This window comes from Myotis davidii, unplaced genomic scaffold (genome assembly GCF_000327345.1).
Source record: "Myotis davidii unplaced genomic scaffold, ASM32734v1 scaffold93, whole genome shotgun sequence".
In the NCBI taxonomy this organism is placed as follows: domain Eukaryota; kingdom Metazoa; phylum Chordata; class Mammalia; order Chiroptera; family Vespertilionidae; genus Myotis; species Myotis davidii.
The window spans coordinates 11,650,305-11,674,870 of record NW_006292095.1 but is presented as its reverse complement, the minus strand read 5'-3'; the positions used below and the strand labels follow the sequence as shown (position 1 = coordinate 11,674,870).

At 34.7% G+C, this 24,566-nt stretch overlaps 1 protein-coding gene across 1 annotated transcript in view; it reads left to right on the top strand.

The window, feature by feature from the left end:
* Window positions 1-24,566, top strand: part of TNKS (tankyrase, TRF1-interacting ankyrin-related ADP-ribose polymerase) — a 161,722-nt gene that overhangs the window by 65,654 nt on the left and 71,502 nt on the right. Inside the window, exons 5-6 of the mRNA XM_006765657.2 lie at window positions 15,214-15,250; window positions 16,010-16,085. Of these exons, the coding sequence (XP_006765720.1) occupies window positions 15,214-15,250; window positions 16,010-16,085 (113 nt within the window). The remainder of the gene's footprint in view (window positions 1-15,213; window positions 15,251-16,009; window positions 16,086-24,566) is intronic.

Below are 24,566 nucleotides of genomic sequence, written 5' to 3'. Positions count from 1 at the left end.
CAAAGGAGAGACAGAAAGAGACATTTATTTTGTAACTCAGTCATAATGATACACAGGGCCACCTGGTGGTCAGTTATGATGATACATTGATACATTATGTGCCTTTTCTAAAATAATTTCTGGAATTACTGTTAGTTTCAACATATGCCCTAGGATATATCTCCACAAGTCGTTTTCTGTAAGATGTGACAGTTTCTTAGTTCAGTCTATTCACCTTACACAAAGCAGAGGATGAATTTTATTTTAGTTTCATTCCTTGGCAAATAATCTTGCCAAGTCTTCTTATATTCCAAGGTAAAAATTTCCAACAACCACAGATAATTCTTTACAAACTTGATATAGAAGTGTTTGGCTTAAATCTTTTAAGGTTATTAGGATGAGAAAACATTAAGCTGTCAAGAATCTGAAAATAGCTTGCTGAAATTTTATAATAACTCACTCTTAGGTAGTCTTTGTCACTATTCCTGGATAATTATTTGCAGAAGCTATTACACAAATTGTTGGTTCTATCAATTAAGTCATGTTTACTCAAAATGAATGTATAGTATCTTTTGCTAGCACAGAATGAGAGATTATATAAAGGAAGAATCATTTCAGTATTTAAACAGTGCTAACTGCCCTTAACGATAACTTTCTCTAAAATGTATAAGTATTATTTTATAATCACAAATTAGAAATGTGATTTTATTTGAAATAATTGTCTACTTTTATCATATTAAGACTTCCATAATTCCATAATTATGAAATTATGAAGCATAATTTCAGTTTTGTTGTGTCTATATGCTATTTGGGCTAGTGACAAATAATCTGAGATGGTGGCAGATGGGCCAAAATAATGTCATCCTTCATAAATATGAGCAGCCATGAACTATTTAGGTGTAATTTGTCAGACTGTTCTTTTATGTATAAAATAAGTCTTTTAATATTATTCCTTGAAATATGACTCAGTTTAATTAGTTTGGAATATCAAAATACAATTTTTCAGACCTAATTTCTTATCAAGTCTTTTCTGGAGATATTTTAGTTTTTTTAATGAATTAATAGTGTCTTTAATAAAAATATGTTAACTCTTTTGAATTAGTGTTTCAGGTTTCTTTGTATAAATCCCCAGAAGTGGAATTGCTAGGTCATAAGGCAGTAAATGGTGATGGAAAGAGACATGACTTGGGGTGGTGAACACATAATACAATATACAGACGATGTAATATAGAATTGTACCCCTGAAATCTATATAATTTTATTAACCAGTGTAACCCCAATAAATTCTATTAAAAATGTAACTCTTTCTAGCATATGAACCTTGGTTTATACCTTCAAAGAAAATACTACTAAATAAACATACATACTTTAGAATCTCATAAAAATTCAAGTAAACTCAAATCAAAGCATAGAAAGTTCATTATTTTACCTCTGTTGCAGGACTTATAATAGCAGTCTTACTAAAAGTGTATTAGTACTTTACTCCTTTATACCCTGGTGTCATAAAGCAGCTATACTATACTCATAATAGTAAGAAAATATGAATGTTTTATCTATTTTCATATAAATTTAACTCAGTGAAAGGAAAACACAGACCAAGTAATAACCAATTTTGCTTTATTAAAATAATTTAATGAGAAATTATTCAGCTAGGTTTGCATTTTACCCATATTTTGAAGTCCCAGACTCTTGGGAAGTCAGTTTTTATTAAAAATTTATTCATTAGCCATAGTTTTAAAAAGAAATAGAAATTTTGGGTGGTACTACATCACACACATTAGGATAGCTACTATTAAAACAAAACACAAAAATAACAAATATTGGTGAGGATGTAGAGAAATTGGAACCCTTTGTGCACTATTGGTGAGAATGTAAAATGACATATCTGCTATGGAAAACGCTATGGAGGTTTCTCAAAAATAAAAACAGAATTCCTGTGATCCAGCAATTCAACTTTTGGATATATATTCAAAAGAATTGAAAGCAAAAACTGTACGAGAGATTTGTACACTCATATTCATAGTAGCATATTAACAAGAGCCAAAAGGTGGAAGCAAACCGTGTGCCCATTAAGAGATGAATGGGTAAATAAAATGTGCTATGTATAAAAATATAATTTTATTCATTATTATAAAAGCTCACTACTTCAATTAGTCCAGTATTCTCCTGGAGAAAAGGAAGAAATAACAAGTTCTTTTTGCATAACCTAAATAGCTATATGTTTAATTAGTCTATTGATTGCTATTAAAAAATTTTTTTCTTCCCACTGTAATTCAATTAGATAGATTCTAAAATTCTTACTGGAACTTTTTTTTTCTTTCAGGAGTTTCTTGTGTGATGTTGTGATACTTTTATTCTTAGTTCTAAGCCTAGATATAATATAGTCCTCTGTTATTACAATGGACTTTCCTCTAGATAAGACATTCTTTTTAAGAAATATATGCTATTCCAGGATGGGAAAGTGAAATAGGTATTCTTTTTTAAATATAATAATGAATATAAAATATGGTCCCTCTGACTTCTAGGAGCTCAAGTTGGGCAAAGAAGAACAGAACCACAAATGATTTTTCATACAATATAGGAAGTGTTATGAAGCACAGAGGAAGGAGCAATTGATTCTCTGCAGAAGTTACTAAAGCAAGAACTCAGCATTTACTGCTCCTGGTTTGTTCTCTACCAACATTTGAGGCTTAGTATTTTCAGTCTAACATTTTTGTGTGTTTTTCCATTTAGAATATTTGTTTTTTCCATACTTTTGCTTGACATTGTCAAAAGAATATTGCCTTATATGATCTTATTCAATTTCACTCTCCAGTTGCTCTGGGTCATCTAAAAGCTTGACACAAAATAAATGAAATGAACAACTAAGCAAAAGGAGAAAATACACGATTCTTCTCTAGCTTGTTCTCAACAACAGCATCATTCTACCAAATAGATAGCACTTTCTTCTGTATCAGGCAGGAGGCATCAAGTGATCAGAATCATTATGCAAAACGTGAACACAGGAAACTTACTGTCTAGAATAAGGGTAAAAGTGTGCTTGCCTGTGTGCATGAACTGGTTTGCTGGTTGTTTTTTTTAAAGGTAAAGCTTGTATAACCTTGGAACTTTTTCCCGAAGATGCTAATAGGCAGTAACTTATTTACCTCAAGTTCCAAAAGTGTCCTTTCTTTAGTTTTCCTAAGGTGTTAATTAATATCTTGCTAATAAAGAAGCAAGATCTCCCAATCTGCAAATGTAGAATTTTGTGCTTTAGTGTTTACTCTAGCTGCTGGTAGAGGTATATACACCTACATACACATGTACATACACAGAGGCCTTGGGTAGTCCGTGACTAGCAGAACTGATCCTGAAGCCAGGCTTGTGAAGTCATTATTAAGAAAGTAATAGTTAACTCTATTACTAAAAGATTATGGGTCACTTATATAGCTGTGGTACGGAGTTGTAGAGGGACATTGTTTTCTATGGCCTTGTCCATGTCTATTTAGAAACTGCCATTATCAGTAGGGCCAACTTAAACTTCCTCAATATTAAATATGGTACTAATCCTAGATTAATTTTATTTTTAATTTATCTCAAACTTCATGTTTTAAAATACTACTTTTTTGCATATTAATCTTTAGTCAAGTTTCATAAGGATTGCTACATTGAAGGGTTGGTCCATTTCTACAGTTGATAAAAATAGGCGAAAATCTATATGTACTTCATGAAATCATTATATATAAAGTAAATTTAAAGATAAAAACTAACAAAAAGCAAAATATATGAAATATAGTAACAAATTTAAATTTTTCACTATGTCTTATTGTTGACACATGGATATACTTGAAGCTGCTACAAGTCAATAGGTCACCAACTAGTATAGTAAAAAATATCAAATATCTGTATGATAGGAACTTATTATCAATACATAGATCTTTCCTTTTGCATGAGATTTTCTATCTAATGAGAAAACAGAGATTTATTCTTTGTAAGGTTCTGTTTCTTTTGGTAGAAAAGAGGGAAAGTTCATCTGCATGATTTTTCTCATTACCTTCCTCTGAGAAGCTTTTACTTTTTCTTGGAAATTACTTAAGCCCTTCTCTTTTATCCACTATTTTATGAATGTATACATCCATTTCTATTCTTCGCATAGTGTGATTACAATATTCTAGTGACCCAGCAAAATTTTTAGGATAGTAAGATCAAATGACACGCCCCATTTTCATTACATAAAAGCTGTTTTAGTATAAAGAGGAATGGAGAAATCTGTTTTCTGAGATTCCTTAAATGTTAGTTTTTTTAATTAAAATTCTTTCACTGATGTTAAGAAAAATGAAGTTCTATCTCCCTGGTGATTTATAGGAGAAATAATTGTTAGCAAATCAAGTGCTTTAAAGTTTGAAAAGCATTGCTGTTATCACCGTCCTTATTATCTTGTGTTGTATATATGATTGTGTTGTTCCATGCACCGAGAGGTTGCTGACTCGATTCCCAGTCAAGGCACTTGCCCAGGTTAAGGGTTCAATCCCCCGTATGGGTATGTAGGAGGCAGGTGATGGATGTTTCCCTCTCTCTCCCTCTCCCTTCCTCTATCTCTAAAATCAATAAAAACATTTTTTTTAAAAAACAATATGAAGCAAATAAACGAACTAAATTATATCAGTGTTAAATTATTTAGAATCTACCTAAGGCCATGTTTTAAAGTAGGTTGGAGGCTTCACTGCTAAAGATTGGTTTGAATATGATAATTGTTTTATTTAAGGTGAAGTGGGAGGAATTATAGGGAATATAATAAAGCACATTGAATCAAATTGCTCAAAACACTCATGAATCAAATTGCTCAAAACACTCATGAATCAAATTGCTATTATTTAACTGACGAAGTTTATTGTTTAAGGGTACCAACCACATAAAGGCAAAGATATATTTGACATCAGAGTCTGCTGGATCCAGAGACTCAAACTATATCATGTATCTGACTGTTTCTGTTTCTTTAACCCACCTACCCGATGCCTTTTTGTCCCACTTCCTGAGCATTCCTCTGCTGCCTTCTCTGTCCCCTTCCCCTCACTCACTCTTACACCTTCTCCCTCCTGCCCCCTTCTTGTTCTTCCTCTTTTCCTTCTCTGTTCTCCATTTTCTGTCAGTGTGTTTTTGATTTCTTAGGTTCTTCTGTGTTGAGCATGGCTATTGGCAGCTCTGGGGATACAACACTAAAGCTCTTATTATTTTTTCTAATGTAAAAAGAAGGCTCTTCGTGAAAAGTCTCAAGGAAGAACTCTGAACTGACCATTCACTGGTCTGTGGTTGGACTGTGATTATTGGTCAGGGGTGGAGCAGGACTCTGTGATTGGAAAATCTACCAGAATGACATAATCATAGAAAAGGAGGAGCAATTCCCCCAAATGGGGGACAGAACGCTTTCCAGAAGAAGGATGTAGTCGCATTGGGGCAGACAAAAATCACATGTCCTCTGTGCTTTTTTACTTAGATTTATATTTTCCCTTGTTCTAACTTAGTACTAATAGCTAGAAATGGACTCTTCCTTACATTATAAAAACATGATTTCATAAGAAATTAAATTCCTTTGCAATGGAAAGGAGATATGAATGTGGGTCCTCAGAATTTCACCAGATTTTTTCTTCAGAGTACACAAATGTGTTTTTATTGATAAAGAATGTTTTCTCCATTTTTGCTAACTTAACCAAAAAATAGAGTAGCTGCCTTCTTTGGATGTTCACCACATATTTTTTTAAACAGCTTATTCTCCAAAAAGGTCATGCCAAGTAGAATTCCATATGTTGCTTTACAGTCTATAATCCTAGATGTTAAATTTCACATGCCCTATTGAAGAAAATTCTTTATTCCTAGCAGCTTTTAGGGAATACGTTAGAGGGTATAGTCACTCTATTTTCCATCTCTAGAGGAGCAGTGTTTGAGAGCAGCATTTATTGTGGTGAAACATCTCCCATCTGCCATATACTAGCTGTGATCGGCACAATAATGGGTCCCCTGTGATGGCCATACACTAATACCCAGCACCTGTGACTGTTGTCTTATGAGGTGAAAGGAACTTTGCTGGTGTGATTGAGTTAAGGGTCTTGCGATGAGGAGATTATTTTAAGTTCTCTGGTAGCCCCAATAAAATCGCAAGGGTCCTTATAGAAAGGATGAAAGAGGGTCAGGCAGAGAAGAGATGTGATGTGGAAGCAGAGGTCATAGTGATGCAGGGGCCACAAGCCAAGGAATGTGGGCACCCTTTTGAAGCTAGAAGAAGCAAGGAAATGGATTATCTCCTAGAGTGTTCAGAAGAAATACAGCCCTGCTGATCCATTTTAAACCTCTGACCTCCATAATTGTAATAGAATAAATTTGTGTTTTAAACCACTAAGTTTCTAGTAATTTGTTACAATAACATAAGGAACCTAATACATTAACTCTGTGACCTTCTATTGCTCAGTTTTCTCATCTGTAAAATGGAAGTAATAATAGAACAGAAGCATTATTTGAGGATTAAATTAGTTCATTCAAGTAAAGTGCCTGTCAAATAAGATTTTTATATATAATTTTATATGTGAATTAAATTTGGAGAGCAGTGGTTGGATCTCATGAAGAGTAGATAGTAAAGAACACATCATGTGTAACTTAAGTCCAAATTTATTATAATTAACAAGTATACAGCTGTATCCTGAAAGTCGCTTATATAACCATGGATCTGGAAAGGACCTTAGATTTAGAGGTTACTAATCTACTCCATTACCCCATAAGGATTCTATGCTATATTCCAACCTGGCATTTCTGTGCTATAGCCCTACAAGCTCTCTGCCATAATTAGTTCTTTATGGAATAACTTAAATGGTTAGAAATATTTCTCCCATTTGTTAAGCCAAATACAGTACATGTCACTTCTTTTTGGAACTACATTGTATATGGCTAAGCATTTTTCTTTTTTAGAGTTTCTCTGAAGTACTGACAATAGAAGTTAGAACCCTTCCTATAATTATAACCTCCTCTTACCACCTCAGTCTTTTATACTGTGACTAAATAACCCCATTTGTTTTTTTATTCTGCTGATACAACATAAGTTTCCTTTTATCTTTTTGTGAATTTGTCACATCGATTCACTGAGCTTCCTGTCAAACCAGCTTCAGAGTAGTTTAATCTGGGCTAGTCTTACTTAAATTAATTTTTAATCTTGATTTATATATTTGAACAGTTGACATTTTTTATCTCTAATTGCAAGGCATTATATCTGATCCTCATTTTTTATGTTCTTCTTTTAATACTCATCAATTGTCATCATTTTGCATCCTAAGATCAAGACTAATTTTGTTCTTTCATGGATAGCCAGCTGCTCCTTTTCCTCAAACTTCCATTTCTTTTAAGTTAGCAAGAAAAACGATGAATTTACCAAGTCTTTTGGTCCCGTGCCCAGGACTTCAGAGGCACTAGACATGGTCTGTATTTCTTTGGGTAAAGTTGTTCATTTCTACAAAATTCAGTAAAAGTTATTAGTGGTGTGCTTGACACATTATCCAAGCATATTCTCAGTCACTTCCTGGCATATGCATTTGAGTGAGTAGTCTTATAGAAAGCTTGTGCTGCCTCTATATGTCATCATTAATCATCACTGTTCCTTAATACCCGTGAATTCTCATCATTAGTGCATGTATCTTTAAAAACCTAGATTACCTACCGAGAAGAGCCTCATTTCGGCATTATTCTGATCATTATTGCTCAGTATTCTTACGTTTTACTCACTCCTGAGTCTCTAGCCTTCTCAGTGTCTACCTCATAAACTTTATTACTGGATTCTTTTCCCTTCCTAACCTCATTCCTGCCTTTATTTTACTACTCTCCTTCTCTCGTGAATCTTTAAAAACCTAGATTACCTACCGAGAAGAGCCTCATTTCGGCATTATTCTGATCATTATTGCTCAGTATTCTTACGTTTTACTCACTCCTGAGTCTCTAGCCTTCTCAGTGTCTACCTCATAAACTTTATTACTGGATTCTTTTCCCTTCCTAACCTCATTCCTGCCTTTATTTTACTACTCTCCTTCTCTCTGACTTTTTTCCTTTTTCCCTTCCCTTCCCTTTCCTTCTCTCTCCCATCATCACTCTATCCTACCAAGTAACTGTCCAGAAGTTGTGCTCTGGATCTCATACTAAATTCCGTATACCTTGGAGCGCCCTTATCTCACTCAGAGAATTTGCTCCCACTTTAGTGACAGTGTTTGCTAAGTTTTGTAACCTTTCAGCACATGATAGTTTTATATGTGTGCTGTCCCCCAATATACTGGTAGACACACTTTGCCAAATGTCTCATTGGTTAACAGCGTCCTGGAGGAACATGCCTCTTGGCTTTTAATATCCAACTTTAGAGAATGTATATATCTTAAAAGTTTTTCAGCCAGTGTGTATTTATATTGATGTTCCAAATTTTAATACTTACATTTTAACAGAAAAATAAATTTCAGCAAAAAGTCAAGTTACATTTCAAATACAGTTAACAGAATATCAGAAACAGGTATAAATCATTTGAAACCCTGATAAGTGTTTATAAATGGGATATGTATCTTAGACGTTACTGGGGCTAAGCAAAGTCATGTCATTGCATACCAAGAAACTGGTTGCTAATAATCATATATTGATTACATTGTTTTTTTTCAGAGTTTTGTTATGTTTGAATGTTGTATTGTGTTTTCTGAATGTTTTAATTTTTATTATTTAAATATTGTGGCACAGGATAGTATAATTATATTGGGGGCGTGTCCTTTTTTTTCTTTTTTTCCTTTTTTTTCTTTGAAAAAATGATTTTCAGCTGTCCTTCAGGGATTGGCACACATCTCCATTTTCCTAATGAATTGGAAAATTCTTCTTAAATAATAATCTTCCTGGTTTATGTCTACTTCCATACTTAGGTGAACTTTTTTTTTAATTTACCAACACAATAGAAAATAGTGCTGTTTAGATAAAATTGCTTAATGCTTACCCTATAATTCCACTACTATAATACTACTTCCTATAATAGTTACTAGAGATTTTTCCCAAGATAATTTTGTTTTCCCTTAAATTGTTCAGGCATCATTAAATTTGTCTTAGAAAAAGATCTGAGCAATATTGAGAATCAAATACAGGGTAAGAGTTTTAGATCTGAAACTTCAGAGGTCATTTAACCCTCCACCTCATTTTTCCAAATGACAATAAAATGGAGGCTTCCAGGAAGCTAAAGTGACTCTCCCCGAGGTCACACCAGGAAATTGATGGCAGAGCTAGCACATGCTCCAGATCTTTTATCACACAGTCCAGTGTTTCCCCCTGTATTTTATACTGATGAGTAAGTTGTTTGGTATTCAGTTAGGGGGAGAAAGTTTATAGAGTTTTGGCAGTAACAATTTTAAGAGTAAGAATATATGAAAAGTAGTTTATTAGAGTATAAGATGACTTCTTAAATTGTCATTAAACACACTGTGGAGTAGCATGGTCCAAAAAAAATTTCAACCGTCTGTCTGACATTCTGTCTGTCCAGTGTGGTGGGCACTAGCCACCTGTTCCTATTAAAAAACCTGAAATCTGGTTAGTTCAACCGAGGAACAGAATTTGTATTTTTAAAATATTTTTTTATGGTTCACTTAAAAGTAAGTAGCCATGTGAGAGTGGTGGATACTGTATTAGACAGCATACTTTGTTATGATAACATTATAGCACAGGTGCTGGGAGCCGGTCCATCCTCGCTGTTTCAAGGGACCTGGCATATATGGCATACTGTTCTTAATATGTTTGCTCACCTTCTTGGCACTATGTGTTTTAACCAAGGTCACCTCTCCGAGAAAGGTTGTTTCCCCAGGTAGAGATTTTCCCCTGAAGTTAGGGAGGGAATAAAACCCCTTCACTAAGTGCCAGGCGGGTAATTAATCGCTTTAACTACGAACAATCATGCTTAAGCTACATAATCTTTACTCCCTGGAATGGATATAAGAAATGCCCTAACCTTTGGAAAGCAAGAGAACATGGACACAGAACTTGGCTGGAGATTGTGGCTAGAGATCCTGGCAAGGCTGCTGATCAACTGAATGCTGTCTCCGTGTCATTCCTTCTTCGCCGACTCTGTCCACACCTTTCGGGACCCCTGGACCTGCTGGGGTTGGACCCCAGCACACAGGTTATGTTTAATGTTACCTAGTACTGGCTAATTAAAAAGGTCAAAGTTGTAGGAGGCAAGAGAAGGAAAGGATCTCCACCAGGAAAATACTCTGCTCAAGCCTAGATTTTGAAAGCCCCAAATTATTCAATGTTTAGAATGACTGTTGAGTGTTTAGTCTGATCATAATTCTAGACTTTGAAGCAAGTAGCAAAATGAATAAGAAGAGTGACAGGATGCAGAAGTAAGAAAAATGCATTGAGAATGCTGATAACTGTAATTTGCCCCCTATTGTCCTGAAAATATTCATGAAAGATTATAGGGAGAAAAAATAATTCAATAATTCTTAGATCATCATTTATATATAGTAGAATATCAGTTAATCTGAAATTGATCTTGGTGGAAGACATAGCTTTAACTTCTTGAGATTAGATTATCCCCTGGTGCTTTAGTGAAATTCCTTCTATCACTACATAGCTGGTTCCAAATTTTCAAACTATTAGTGAAAACATGGAATATATCGCCTAAATTAATATTTTATTTTACCTATAGGCTGTCAGTTTAGTTACAAGAATCAATTCAACTCTTATATTTGCCAGTATCTTGATGAAAAAATATTTGTATGAAAATTATCAACTCATGGTACTACTTAATACTTGGCAACATAAAGTCCTTGATAACAGGTTTTGTTTTATAATATTCTTCTATTTTTCAGTTACAGCTGACGACAATATTGTATTAGTTTATAACCCAGTGTTTAGATATTTATATAACTTACAAAGTGATCACCCCAATAAATCTAGTACCCATCTGAATGTAGTTATAATATTATTGACTATATTCCCTATGCTATACTTTACATCCCCATGACTATTTTGTAACTACCACTTTGTACTTCTTACTCCCTTCACCTTTTTCACCACCCCACCCCACCCCCAACTCTCCTCCCATCTGGCAACTGTCAAAATGTTCTCTGTATCTATGAATCTGTTTCTTGATTGAAGTCTATACATAGCTCTTCCCTTGAGATACCTAAAGCATGAGGAATTAAAGCATGTTATGGGGAATGCAAAATGCATTGGTCATTTGAATAGTCTCGGGATGGATTTTCTTCATTCTTAGTCCCTTGGCCCAAAATATTAACTAAAATTACTTTTCTTTTTTTGCCCATGTTTACAAGCTCATATGAAAGCTCCAATGCTTTAATATAGTTTTGATGAAAATATTTGGCTTATATTATATAAATATGTTTTATCTGTTTAAAACTAGTTATTGGGATTGCTTTTTAAAATTGTTTTGCTATTATTGTTTTGTTACTCTTTTGTTTACATTGCTTCTTTGAAAGCTCAGATTTGTTTCATTTTTACTCATATATTAGCCATGTTCAGGGCCTAACAGATAGTGAATAACACTCATGAAACCTTAGACAGTTCACTTAACTGCCTTAGTGTCAGTTTCATTAACTGTAAATGAATCTGTTGCAGATGGTCCCTTAGGAGAGTGACTGAAATTGGGGGTGAGGTGACAGGAGAAAGGTGACTTTCAAACTACTCCCCCCTCATGCCATATAACAAGAGATGTTACTGATAGGCATGTATTATGCATGGTTTCAAAGCAGAGAAAAGAAAGGTCATAATTCTTTTTAGTTCCTTACTGCTTTAAGAACTTGTGATTTCATGATCATAATCTTTCCGTGCTCTTCCATCTCAACAAAGCCAAATGAACTCATTTTTACAAAATCAAGTCTACTTTGACCCTGTCAGTTGCTGAAAAAAGGGTCAGAAGCCCCTTAAAATGTTAAAATTGAGATGTCAATAATCATGACTTCTATTTATTGATGTAGGTGTTCTTCATTTTTATTCAAAAAGTAATTTGTCTTCTACTTCAGAGAAATACAAGGGGAGTTTTATTTTTAATCTTTATGTTTTAGCCTTTATTTTTAACCTTCTTTCTGATAACATACCTTTTTAACACATTAACTTATATCCCTGTGTGTGTGTGTGTGTGTGAGTGTGTGTGTGCACGCACGCACATGCTTATCTTTACATGTATCCTATTATTAGTTTACTAATAATAAAAATTCAGACTTTGGAAAATATACTTTTTGCTTGCTTATTTTTTTATCCCACTTGCTTTATTCTAATCAAAGAAAAATATTTTAAGCCATCTATTTTCTCCTTTCCTGGCTGCTATTATCTTGATTATAATTGTCTAGTTTTGTTCCTGACTGATCTATTGCTAGCCTTTATCTGAATGTTATTAAAGAATATAAATGCTCCATAGAGCACCATAGTCTCAGCCAGAATATTTTCAGATTTTCAGCTAAAATGGAACAGAACCTGTGGTTTGTTAAATAAGTAGTTTAGATTTGTTGTCAGAGTGCATAAAGGACCTCCTGTATTCATTATGTTGGTTGTAGCTGCGATGTAGCTTTTGAAAAATAGCTTAGACTGTTTATGGATTGTAGTCCTTGGGCACCAGATAGTGGATGTTGGAATGTATTGCAGCAAAGCTGATTAAAGTACTAGGCTCCCTAACAGTAAGAGTAGAAAGCCATTTGTAACACCTATGTCCGACTCTGTCAGATATATGTAAATGTTTTCTTTTGAACACTTTGGCTTATTATCAGCTTATCTATGAGGGAATAACATTTTTGCAAAAATGTGCCTTTTGGAAAAAACTGTAGGTAGACTGATTTTTAGCTTTGAAGATCCCAAATACTTTGCAGTTTTACTACCTAGCTTATTGGTGTCACATTTTACTATGACATAGATTTCAATAGTAGCTACTTTCAGTCCCCAATTTTAATGTTTTTACTGTATATAAGGGAATTTATACTTACTCAAAAATATAAACTATGTCAAAATTCATTGTCCTACTCTGTCCACCTCCTCTTTGCTTTGGGCCACTTTTCTTCCCAACTAAAGTTCACTGGAGTAGAGCATAGAAATAGTTTACGTAATCACAAAACTTGCAGATCTTTAAATATACTTTGTACTCCCCTTGTTAAAATATTTTAATATTTCCTCATTGTTTTTGAAATAATGTTCAGAGTTCTTAGAGGGTCATTCATGATCTTTCTGATTCTTCTCTGCCTCATTCTTACCCATTCCCCTGCAAGTCCTTTGTTTCAGGCTTGCAGAGCTACCATTTTCCTTCTCCCTCAGCCTTCTTTACCTGAGGATCACCTGTCTTCCTTCAAAACTCTGTGCAAGTTTCCCATCTTCCAAGAAATCTTCCTTGAACTATAATTACCTGCCTTTTATTAATTCCCACTTAGACTAGTCTTTACGCTCTTTATAGAACTTCATACGATTCTTTTTATACTCTACTGTAATCATTTGTTTACTCATCTGTCTCATTTGATAGACTAATAATTCCTTGACTGCAGAGATGATAGCATCTCTCTTGGTTTTGAATCTGGCATATAGGCCTTTCAAATAAATGTCCATTGACAGAAAGACTTCTATAGATAATTCCATAATGTGATTTTCTTTGCTCTTGATATTTAAGATATTTGAGGTTATGATTAACTCACCAACTTCCGAATTGCCAACTAAAATGTTTAGTAAAGATAGGTGTTTGGTTTTGGGAAGTCAACAGCTTTATTGGCGAGAGATATAATAATACAAATCTTAAACTGGGAATCAATTAAAGAATCTGGAGTGCAAAATATGGGAAATAGGAAAGGCCAACTCTTATCAGGAATCATGCATTCTAGCTTATCTATGTTTATTGTTGAACCTGTGATTTTATTGGCATATAAAATTTCCTTAGGGAAGAATAGATTTTTAAAAATGATTTCCTTATTAGAAAATAACTTTTCACAGTTCTTAGATTTTAATGTAATCTTAATTTGAGAAGCAAGACTGAGTCTAAACTAAAAGAATATTTACCAATGATGGGTTATAGAACTTAAACATGTGCTTGGTGGTCCTGAAGTGTCTTTATAGTGTTTGCATCAATAGTCTGCATTCTGTAGCAAAACAGAAACAAAATGCAAAGAAATCTATATTTACAGTAAGATTATAAAAATAATTTAAGCTTATTTCTTCATAGCATTAAACATAAGTATTTCTTCAGTGATATAGCAAACTGAGTCCATGTATTATTAAAGCTGAATAATAGTCCTGGCTATTCTTTTTCTCTATTGAATGAACAGACGCTATATTATTAAAATTTCTTATCTTTAATTAAGCTTTCAAAAGAAACGTGTTTGTTAAATCTTGAATACCCTAGGAAGTTTGCATTGGAGGTCTTAAATTATATACTTCTTTTTAGTCTGTGATATATTAAAAAATAGAATGAAAAAAGTGTATTCACATCTCAATAGTTAGATATCTGCTCATTCACAGAGACCCCAGCCTGCTTTTTAAAAATATTTTTAAGGTTTATTGTTTGTTACAACTTGGTACTGGATTTGTATAAAGTATAAAGATTATAGCATGTTAGAAAATTATTGTCATTTAGAAAGGTATTCCCTGTTTTGGTTTTTGGAGCGCTGCCTCCAAGAGGTTCATAGCATTTGGTACATAGTTCATGTATTTCTAGTCTACAGACCTACCCTATCCAGGCAAAGGCTTCAAGGTTCTGATTTTTTTTCTGCTGCTATAAAACTCAGCAATGGCAATTATTGTGTGTTTTTTAACTTTCCATGTCTTTACCAAAAAACTGAATTTTTTAAAGACAAGTAATGTGTACCTTTAAAGAGCCACATTATTTTGCTTTTGTCTCAGAATGTATTATGCTTCACAAGTATACTGTGACAGGCTGAATAGAAAAGGGGGGGAAGGGCGTATTGTCTTCAGCTGGCATGCTGTTATCAGAGGGAATGTGTTTCTGGACATGAGATTTAGCATTCATTGGTTGTCTGAAGAAAGCTACTTCATCTGAGGATTGGACAAGAAGCTGCGTCAATTTGCTGCCCGTCTCCAAGGCACTGGTGATGCTGCCTTCACAAGCTGGCTAACGTCACGGCTCCATCACCCAGCGGGGTGTGGACTATCTTTTTCTGTTCTTCTCTATTTAATTCTCTATTTGCTGCCTACTGCATTTCTTAATCTGTCTTCTGCCAAATGCTAACAGCATGATATTTTGTAATCATCTAGGTGAATACAAGAAAGACGAACTCCTAGAAGCTGCTAGGTAAGTGATTCCATTCATTTTAAGTGAGTATAATGCATTTAAGGGAGAATAGGGGGTGGGCAGGTGGAGGACTATAAAAATTATAACATGGTATTGTCTTGCTTGATTTTATGCAATAATGCAGATAAGACCTTTTAGTAAATTTTTGTGTATTTTACTTTACATGATTAGGTGTATTAAATGAGGCAGTCTCTCAGTCTGGTGATGATTGTAAGGTTAATTGTATTTGGAACATATCGAAGGTACCTGCAAACCTTAGTTGTCCGGCTTTTCCAATGATATTCTCAGAGTATTTAAATATCTATACCTTCATTTTTCTTTAAAATTTTTTCTAATTTTCAAAAGCTTGAATGAGGGGCATAAAGTAAATGTTAAAATTCTCGTTCATTTTCTTTTGTTCTTGTTCATTTATAATTTAATTGATTAGCTTTTTACTGCATTTTGTATATATTTTAACTCCTGTGTTTTAGATCACTTATCAGAATAAAGTTTGCTTGTAATTAGGAAGGTGACTTTCTGCAGACAAATAAAACATTAAAAATGTAGAAAGCTAGATCTTCCAAGCTGTACCACTACATGGTGATTAACAGGAATTCATTAGGAATATATTAATTGAATTGAATATAGCAAAAGAGAGTCATTTAAAACCATATAAAAGAAATTGAAGCAAACCCATACTATTTTCCTTCTTGTAAAAAACATCTATAAATATACATAAGAAGGTCTATAATTTTAAAAGAATAACATACCTTTTTATAGGAGCGGTAATGAGGAAAAACTAATGGCTTTACTTACTCCTCTCAATGTGAATTGCCATGCAAGTGATGGACGAAAGGTAAGTTATTTAAAATATAATCTTCCCCTTCAGTAATTTCTTTTTGCTTTACAGTTAAAATGTTTGAAGTTGGCATATATATGTATGCATATATAGTCGTATTTTCTGGCATCTTTTCACTGTAAGATGAGATGCTGCTGTATCTGTTATTGGCAGTTGTGACATATTCATTGAGCTGGTGAAACATGGATCTTAAGCCTGTCTCTTTAAATGTCAGACACTGAAAGTTGTTTGTTAAATGGAACTGCAGTTTTGTAGGTGATTAAAATTATAATAACATTATTTTCTGTGTATGATCATGGAAACTGGAAATATCTGTTTATATCCTATTTACCCATTTTTGTTAGGATATATGCATTTTTTATTTCTTATTTGGCAGAAGAAGATTTGTTTACTAGATACCAATACTTTTTCAATTTAAAGCTGAGAAAATGTTGCTAATGATTTTCTTTAGATCTCTGTGACAGCCCTGCTTTTTGTTTATTTTTTTTTTTATTGGCTAAGTTTTTAACATGGTATATTGACACTATAAAGTCTTTCTTTAAATGGCAGTTAATTTTTTAATGTTAAAAGATTGCTTTTATGTTTTAAAAACCTAAAATATATTTAACATTACACTGCAAATATTGAGGGAAATCATCTTGTGCCTAAAACTTAAAGAATTAATTCCTTTGAGATTATTTATTTTGAAATACGCTATGAAAACTATGAGGATGATGGTGTACCTTAGAAATAATACATATTTTGCCTTTAAAAATTATTTTTCTGAGTGATGATTTTATAGATTAGAATTATTCAGTTTTCCTTGACTGCTTCCACACTTTTTTTCCATTCTAAAGAAATCCATAGAATAGTGGCACGGACTGAATCCTCGGAATGTGTGTTGTTTGTTATTGTAGACAGCTTGCATATTATTTCACATGGCCTAATGAGTGTTCCACTTATCTGGATAATTTGAGGAGAGACTTCTACTTTCATGTAAGATTAAATTATGTATATATAAAACCCTAAACTAGCAGAGATTTACTAAGTACTATTAATAGCTTTGTGGAGATTTTAAACATGATAACTGCTTATTTCCCCTTAAATTTTGAGGTTGCTTTGAGGATTTTAACATTCTTGAGTTACTTTAAAGCTCCAAATTTTGTTTGGATCCTCTCAGTAGATAACGTGACTTTTATCACAGTGCAGGACAGGGCATTTTTATCAATGGTTAAGTGTGGCAATATCTTTAGACAGAGCTCTTTATAGAACCCAGCATACTTCAGTTTTCCATAGCCATTTTAATATTGCAGAATTTATGTGTGATTACTGCGGCAGGAGTTGATTTCCATCCCAGCCTTACTCTTCCATCTTTACCCTTATACCTTGACAGCCCATTTTGAGCTCAGCAATCCTAATAATTAAGGAGCATGAACACTAATAATTAACAAATTACTTCTTCTCCCTGCCTCACCCCCTACACAAATATATATAGAGCTCCTTTATCTTTCCTTCTTATCAAAAGAGGATATACTTCCCTCATTCCTTTTAGCTAAAACCAAATTCCTATGGCTCCTTTTCTGAATTACTCAATGGCTTTTACCAGAGTTATTGAATTGTAGTTATTCATACATGACTTTTTCTTCCACTGATATAAGCTCTCTTTTGTATTTTGCATCAGACCAAGCCAGGCACTTTGCATGTAGCAAGACCTTAAGATATGAATATGTTTTCTGATGAGCACTTTTATGCTCTGAGTGAAAAAAGTCATCCGTTCTCTTTATCATTTAGATAATTAATTCAGAAATATATGAATAAGGATTTTATATTTTCTATTATATATTATTACTAATATTATTTTATTAATTTATTTTGAGTAATTGTACTATAGAGGGTGACATGTATTTTAACGTTTAGAACATTTTAAAGAACATGTCACAAATATTCTACTGAATGATTCATAACATAAATAAAGCAATAATTTTTCAAAATGTACTCTTTTTAGATTACCAATTTCCCAAATTAGAAAGTATTAAGCATTTATTAGGTTTTAGTGCATTTCTGCACATAACAAAAATCATTTAAAATTTTCCATTGATATGCAAAATGCAAATAAAATTTCATAATTAAAATTGAATAATGTTTATATTTAGATATTACCCTTTTTTATGGCCCAAAGTAGTTCTTACTAAATATACCAGTTGCAGCAAAGCCACAAAGCAGTAAATATTCTGGGTGCTAATGGAGTTTGGGATAAGTTCCCTTAGTTATGACATTATCTTTTGTTTTCTCATTATTGATGTCAATAAAAATGTGTAAGCAAATCTACCTATTAAATTACAAGTCTGATTTATATATTTAATATTTTTTCAATCCATTTGCATGTATTTATCTGGAATTAGGAACTCAGGTTTTATATGAAGAGGATAAATGAACTATACACATATAGTAAGTTAGTCAGATATATAGCTTTATTTCTTGAATTTACATTTTAGAACACAGTGCAGAATCAGATTCATTTTTAGAGCGTTTCTAAATAACTATATTAATGCTTAACTGAGTCCCTGACTGTCTCTGTTTTTACTATGATTCCTGGTTTGCAAATTTAAAAGCCCATGGAAATGTCAATTTTGTAATGTTTTTAGAAAAGAATTGTTCCTTATACATTAAGTAGTAGGTGGAGAATTTGCCTAGATATGTGTGGGGGTTTTAGACTTCAGCATTCCTTTCTAATGTAATGCGTGGGATTATACAATGACAGTGTAAATTTTACATAGTCTCCTAATTCTATTCTGTAACTTCATGATTACCTAATTAGTTAATATGTGAATGTTAATATTTTTACTTCCCATACACATTTGTTTTTCTAACCTATAGAATTCTGAAAATAGTAAAGTATCATTAAGATTTTAAGTAATTTATATTTTTATATTATTCTTTTATTTTACATGTAAATCAAGTGGAACTTGACTACTTTAGAAATTTGCAGTTGTTTATTTTTCCCTAAAGAGCAAAGGCAGATTTTTTTTTAAAAAAACTTTGTTCTGCAATGATACTTTTATAGAATTTTATACATGTTTTAATGATGGTCACTTTAGGAACATGGGGGCACAGATAAAATTTATTCTTTTTGTGTCTTTTGTCCAGAATGATTAGGTACAACATTCCACAATTATTTTAAATTGCAGTGAAATACAACCAGATCCTTAAGACAGATTGTATTTTCAAACTTAAATTTGTTTTCATTTAATCTTCCTTTACAATATTTTCTCTCAGATGTTTTTTGTTTATTTGTTTTTGAATATATTTTTATTGATTTCAGAAAGGAAGGGAGAGGGGGGAGAGAGAGAGAAACATCAATAATAAGAGAGAATCATTGACCAGCTGCCTCCTTCATGCCCACTACATACCGGAAACCCAGGCATGTGCCCTGACCAGGACTCAAACCGTTACCTCCGGTGCATAGGTTGATGGTCAATCACCAAGCCACACTGGCTCTGCTCTATCAGATGTTTTATTAGCAATTATACATATGTTCTGGCCTTGATTGATATGTAAATTTCAGGACGTGGTGGTCTCTTGTTAATATTTGAATACATCTCAAATTATCTTAACATTGAACCTTCTTCAGAATTCATTTAGGTCCCTGTCTTGTTATTTTCCTTTCCTGGCTGCCTTTATCCTCTTTCAGAATAAATATTCTGAATTTATCAGAATTATAACAGTGAGGAGGTTGGAGTTGGGCATTACTGTACATACTCCTAAATAGGAGTACTATGTATCTTTGCAATGCCTCCTGTTGCTATGATTGTATCTCAATAAATATTGAATGTAACTGACATTTGGTTGGAACTTTATTTTTATAAAGTATTAAATGTAATTTCTGGTATTTCATATTTTTTTCTGCTCTTTTCACTCATTTAACCAACATTCAGTACTTACATATGTAGGTTACTCTATAAAATGTCATGGGAGATAAAAATGTGTTTAGTGGTATTGGTTTACAGGGAGTTTAAAAATTGATAGAATGATTAAGACATTATCCAATACGTTGACGCTAACACACTAAAAAATGTATGATTCCTTTTGCCTGTAATACAATTATAAAGTGTAGATTTAAGGTGAGGTTTGTTTTCTGGCCCTTTTATTTTCAAAGCATTAGTATTTAGACATGTATGCTCTTCTGTAAGAAACCACAAATTTAGATTAACAGGCAAATGGAAGAACATGATTTAAATTCAGAAAGATTAACTGAAGGGTTTTTTTAAAATGTCATATTTCTACTGTGTAAATCTTTGCTTCCATAAAATAGTTAATAATTTATAAGACTGTGGAAGCAGAAAAAAAGTAAAGTGTTTAAACACTTTTTAAAATATAGATCAATTAGAAATAAAGTAAAATTTAGTACCATCCCTTGAAGGCATCATAAAAGATTGTGTGATGTAATTAAAAGAGCAAATAGGCTCTGAGGTCAGACAGATTGGGTTCTATTCTCTGCTCTTTTATTTTCTAAGTATGTGACTGTGCCTGTACAGTTTTCAGTGTATTCATTCATATGGGAATAATCATCCCATTCCACAAAGCATTTGAGAGGATTAAGTAAAATAATGTGATTATTGTATACAATTTGTAGCACATGGTAGAACCTCAGTAAATTAAGTTCCTACTCCCTTGATACATTTTTGAAGCTTTTGAACATATTTGTAATGGACACCTACATACTTTTGAGTACTCTAGTGTTCCCCACTTAAACTGTCTTTATTATCTAAGCTCAGTCCCAGGTAGCATTTGGATAAAATGAGGTTAGCAGGTAATTTACAAAGCATGTAATTGAATTAATTATTTTGGAGCTTGGCCATTGTCCCCTCAACACCCAACATCTCATTGAATTAATAAATTTGTTTAAATTAGCAGCTTATAAATTCAGAAATATGTTCTTGAACTATATATTTTTAATAAGAACATATTAAAATTAATATCTGGCTGAAAATAATGCTTTGGTATCCATTTAAATTCCAAAGCACATCCATGAAGCACAAAGAACATATGGGATTAGGTAACTTTTTGTATTTATATTTAAACTTAGGTTTATATACATTTGTCATATTGTAATACAGTATTATTGGTTAACAGCTCTCTCCTTCAGTGTAAATCTTCCTTGAATATCATGTTTGACCAGCATTTTAACAGTCTTTCTATGATAGATTGTTATTTTGAAGACCCCTCAATGAATTGCACCTCTCATTATTTATGCCCTTATCTAGTCCTCTCCTACACAGACTCTGACTAAGCCCAGGGCTGCTTTGATGAATAAAATAAAGCAGAAGTGTTGCTATGCCATTTCCAGGACTAGCCCCTGAATTGGTGTAGCGGCTGCCAGTTTCTTGCTTTTGGAATGCTCTATCTTGGAACCCAGCTGCCATGCCATGAGGCAGCCCAAGCAGCCATGTGGAGAAGTCCATATGGAGAACTAAGGCCTCTAACCAGAGACCCACCTGAGCTCAGTTAGGCTTCTCAGTGAACCTAACCAGCCAGGGGTCCCAGACATCCTGGCCTCTGCTTGAACTCCGAGTTCAGCCTCCAGGTGACATAAGCCATCCTAGCACCCTAGGGTAATACTGCCCAGGTAATTTGGAAGGTGGTTTGTTATCTAATAATAGATAACTAAATTACCTCTAGTCTGAGAAAATGTAATTCAATCAATGCTTATTATCTGTTGCATCATTTCTCAGGTGGGTTACTGAAAGTGGTTCTTTCATAGCTCCTTGGGAAAATAGTGAAGATCTATACTAATAAAAGGGTAATATGCTAATTAGGTCAGATAGACTGGACGTCTTCTGGACTTCATTCCAGACGTCCTTCCAGACAAAACCATGGTGGCAGAGGCTGAGGCAGAGATGGTTTGGGGTGATCAGGCAGGCAGTGGAGCAGTTAGGGGTGATCAGGCCTGGAGGAGAACAGGTTAGGGTCTATCAGGCCAGCAGGGGAGCAAGTTAGGGGAGATCAGGACTGGAGGGGAACAAGTTAGGGACAATCAGGGTGGCAGTTAGAGGTGGTTAGGGGCAATCACCCCAGCAGGCAGAGGCGGATAGGGGCGATCAGGCAGGCAGGCAGAGAGGTTAGGGGTGATCAGACAGGCATACAGGCAAGTGGTTAGGAGCCAGCAGTTCCAGATTTCAAGAGAGATATCCGACTGCTGGTTTAGTGGGATCAGGCTTAAACCAGCAGTCGGACATCCCCCACGAGGTCCCAGATTGGAGAGGGTGCAGGCCAGCTGAGGGACCCCCCCGCCCTCAGTGCATGAATTTCATGCACCGGGAATCTAATTTCAAAATAAGACCCCAAACATTATTTTAGATATGTCTAATTGCATCTTTTGGGATTGTGGTGTTATGGGAAAAAGCAGGAACTTGAAAGTTAAAGACCATTTTGAGTTAATATTGTTATTAGCTATGTGATCATGGCAAATTTTATTTTATCTCTGAGTTCTGAATTTTTTTTAGCCTAAAAAATAACAGTTTCGGCCACATTAACTCTAAGATACCTTTCAGCTCTTAACATTTTAAGATTATAATGCATTTTATAATTTACTAGAGGCCCAGTGCATGAAAATTCACGCACTGGAGGGGGCTTCCCTCAGCCCAGCCTACTCCCTCTCACAATCCGGGAGAGGGGGGGGAGGAGACCCAGTGATCAGGGGAAGGCAACGCCCCATCACACCTCTGCTGCTGCCACTGCCGGCAGCGCAAGCCTCGGCTGGCCTTGGTTACCTGAGCCTCAGGCGGCCCTGGGCAGCTAGGCAGCCGCCATCCGAGGCTTGCCTGCGCCTCTGGCTGGCCCTGGGCAGCTGCCACCCTGGCAGGGCTGAGGGGACTGGGTGCCACCATCTTTGAGGGGGCAGCAGTCAATTAGCATATTCCCACTTTATTAGATAGGATTAGAGGCCGGTGCACAAATTTGTGCACCAGTGGGGTCCCTGGGCCTGGCCTGCGGGATCGGGCCAAAATCAGCTCTCAAACATCCCCTGAGGAGTCCCGGATTACAAAAGGGCTCAGGCCAGGCCGAGGGACCCCACCAGTGCACGATCGGGGCTGGGGAGGGACGTGAGTGGCCTTAGCATATCATTAGCATATTACGCTTTGATTGGTTGAATGGATGACTGGACACTTAGCATATTAGGCTTTTATTATATAGGTGTTTTTTTATCAGTTAGTAATAATTACCATAATATACAATTGGAATATTTAAGAGCCCATAGAGTCACACTAGTAAAAGACTCCTGGTATCTCTAATAAAGTTTATATGGAACCTTTTTCTCCTTTAAGAAAGTGTGGGCACATGCCTGGCTCCCTATGGCTTTTAGTGGCCCACAGCATCGTCCTCTGATCTTGCCAAACCTTGGTAGCCAAAAGGTCATACCATATTCTAATTTTCAACTTTCATAGACCATACTTCAGATGTTACTTGGGATTACAAGAAGGTCGAAATGCAGAAACTCTGCATTAGGGAACTCTTCAAGTGCTTTAGGTTTAATTATATATCTAATCACTTCACATCTTTAAGGAATATCTTGCTGAGTGCTGCATGTCTTACTATATTGCAGAAATCCCTTGGAGCAAGTTTTCTTGCCTACTTATGTTGGGATGTATTGTATAAAATCTTTATCCTTATGTATATTCATTTTATAATAATAAGGCCTTGAAAATGTCTTTTTTTTATTTTTCATTAGGGAATCACTTCTACGAAAACAGTCTCTATTTTGTCAAGCATGACATTTCTGCTAGTGAGGGTAATTAGTACCCGTGCCAACTGTGCTCTCTTTGAGAAAAGAATTTCTAGTAGAAAGAGACCATAGTGTTAAAAAGTAGGTGGTAAAACTTAGGAGTTCATTTTAGTTCTGCTTAGCCACTCTCCTCCTAACTGTGGTTTCTCCTACACTCATATCCAAAGAGTACAAGTTTCTTGCATTCTGAGTTTATAGTTGATGTATAGAAAATAACTACGTCATTTTGCTGTGTGTGTGATTCGTTGTTAAATTTGATTTAGAGGCCAAATTACAAAAATGACACTTTTGAATCTTTTAAAATTCTAACAATCTACGTTTAAAGGTACTTTTTTTGTCTCTACAAGTAAAATCTTAATAGGGTAGGGTAGATTATAACTGCAGCAGTAGCTTGAAATATATTCGTATGGTCGAGTGGCAAGGGAATCGGAGGATCAGGAAGAAACACACTAAGTGGCCTCAGTGGCATTGCTGCTGTCCTAGTGCTTCAGGTGAGTGGGAATGGGTGCTGGGTGATTATATATATACTAGAGGCCCGGTGCACAAAAATTTGTGCACTCGGGGGGAAGGGGGGTCCCTCAGCCCGGCCTGTGCCCTCTAGCAGTCTGGGACCCCTCAGGAGATAACTACCTGCTGGCTTAGGCCAGCTCCCCGGGGGGGATCGGGCCTAAGATGGCGATCAGACATACCTCTGGCAGGCCGGGAGCACTCAGGGG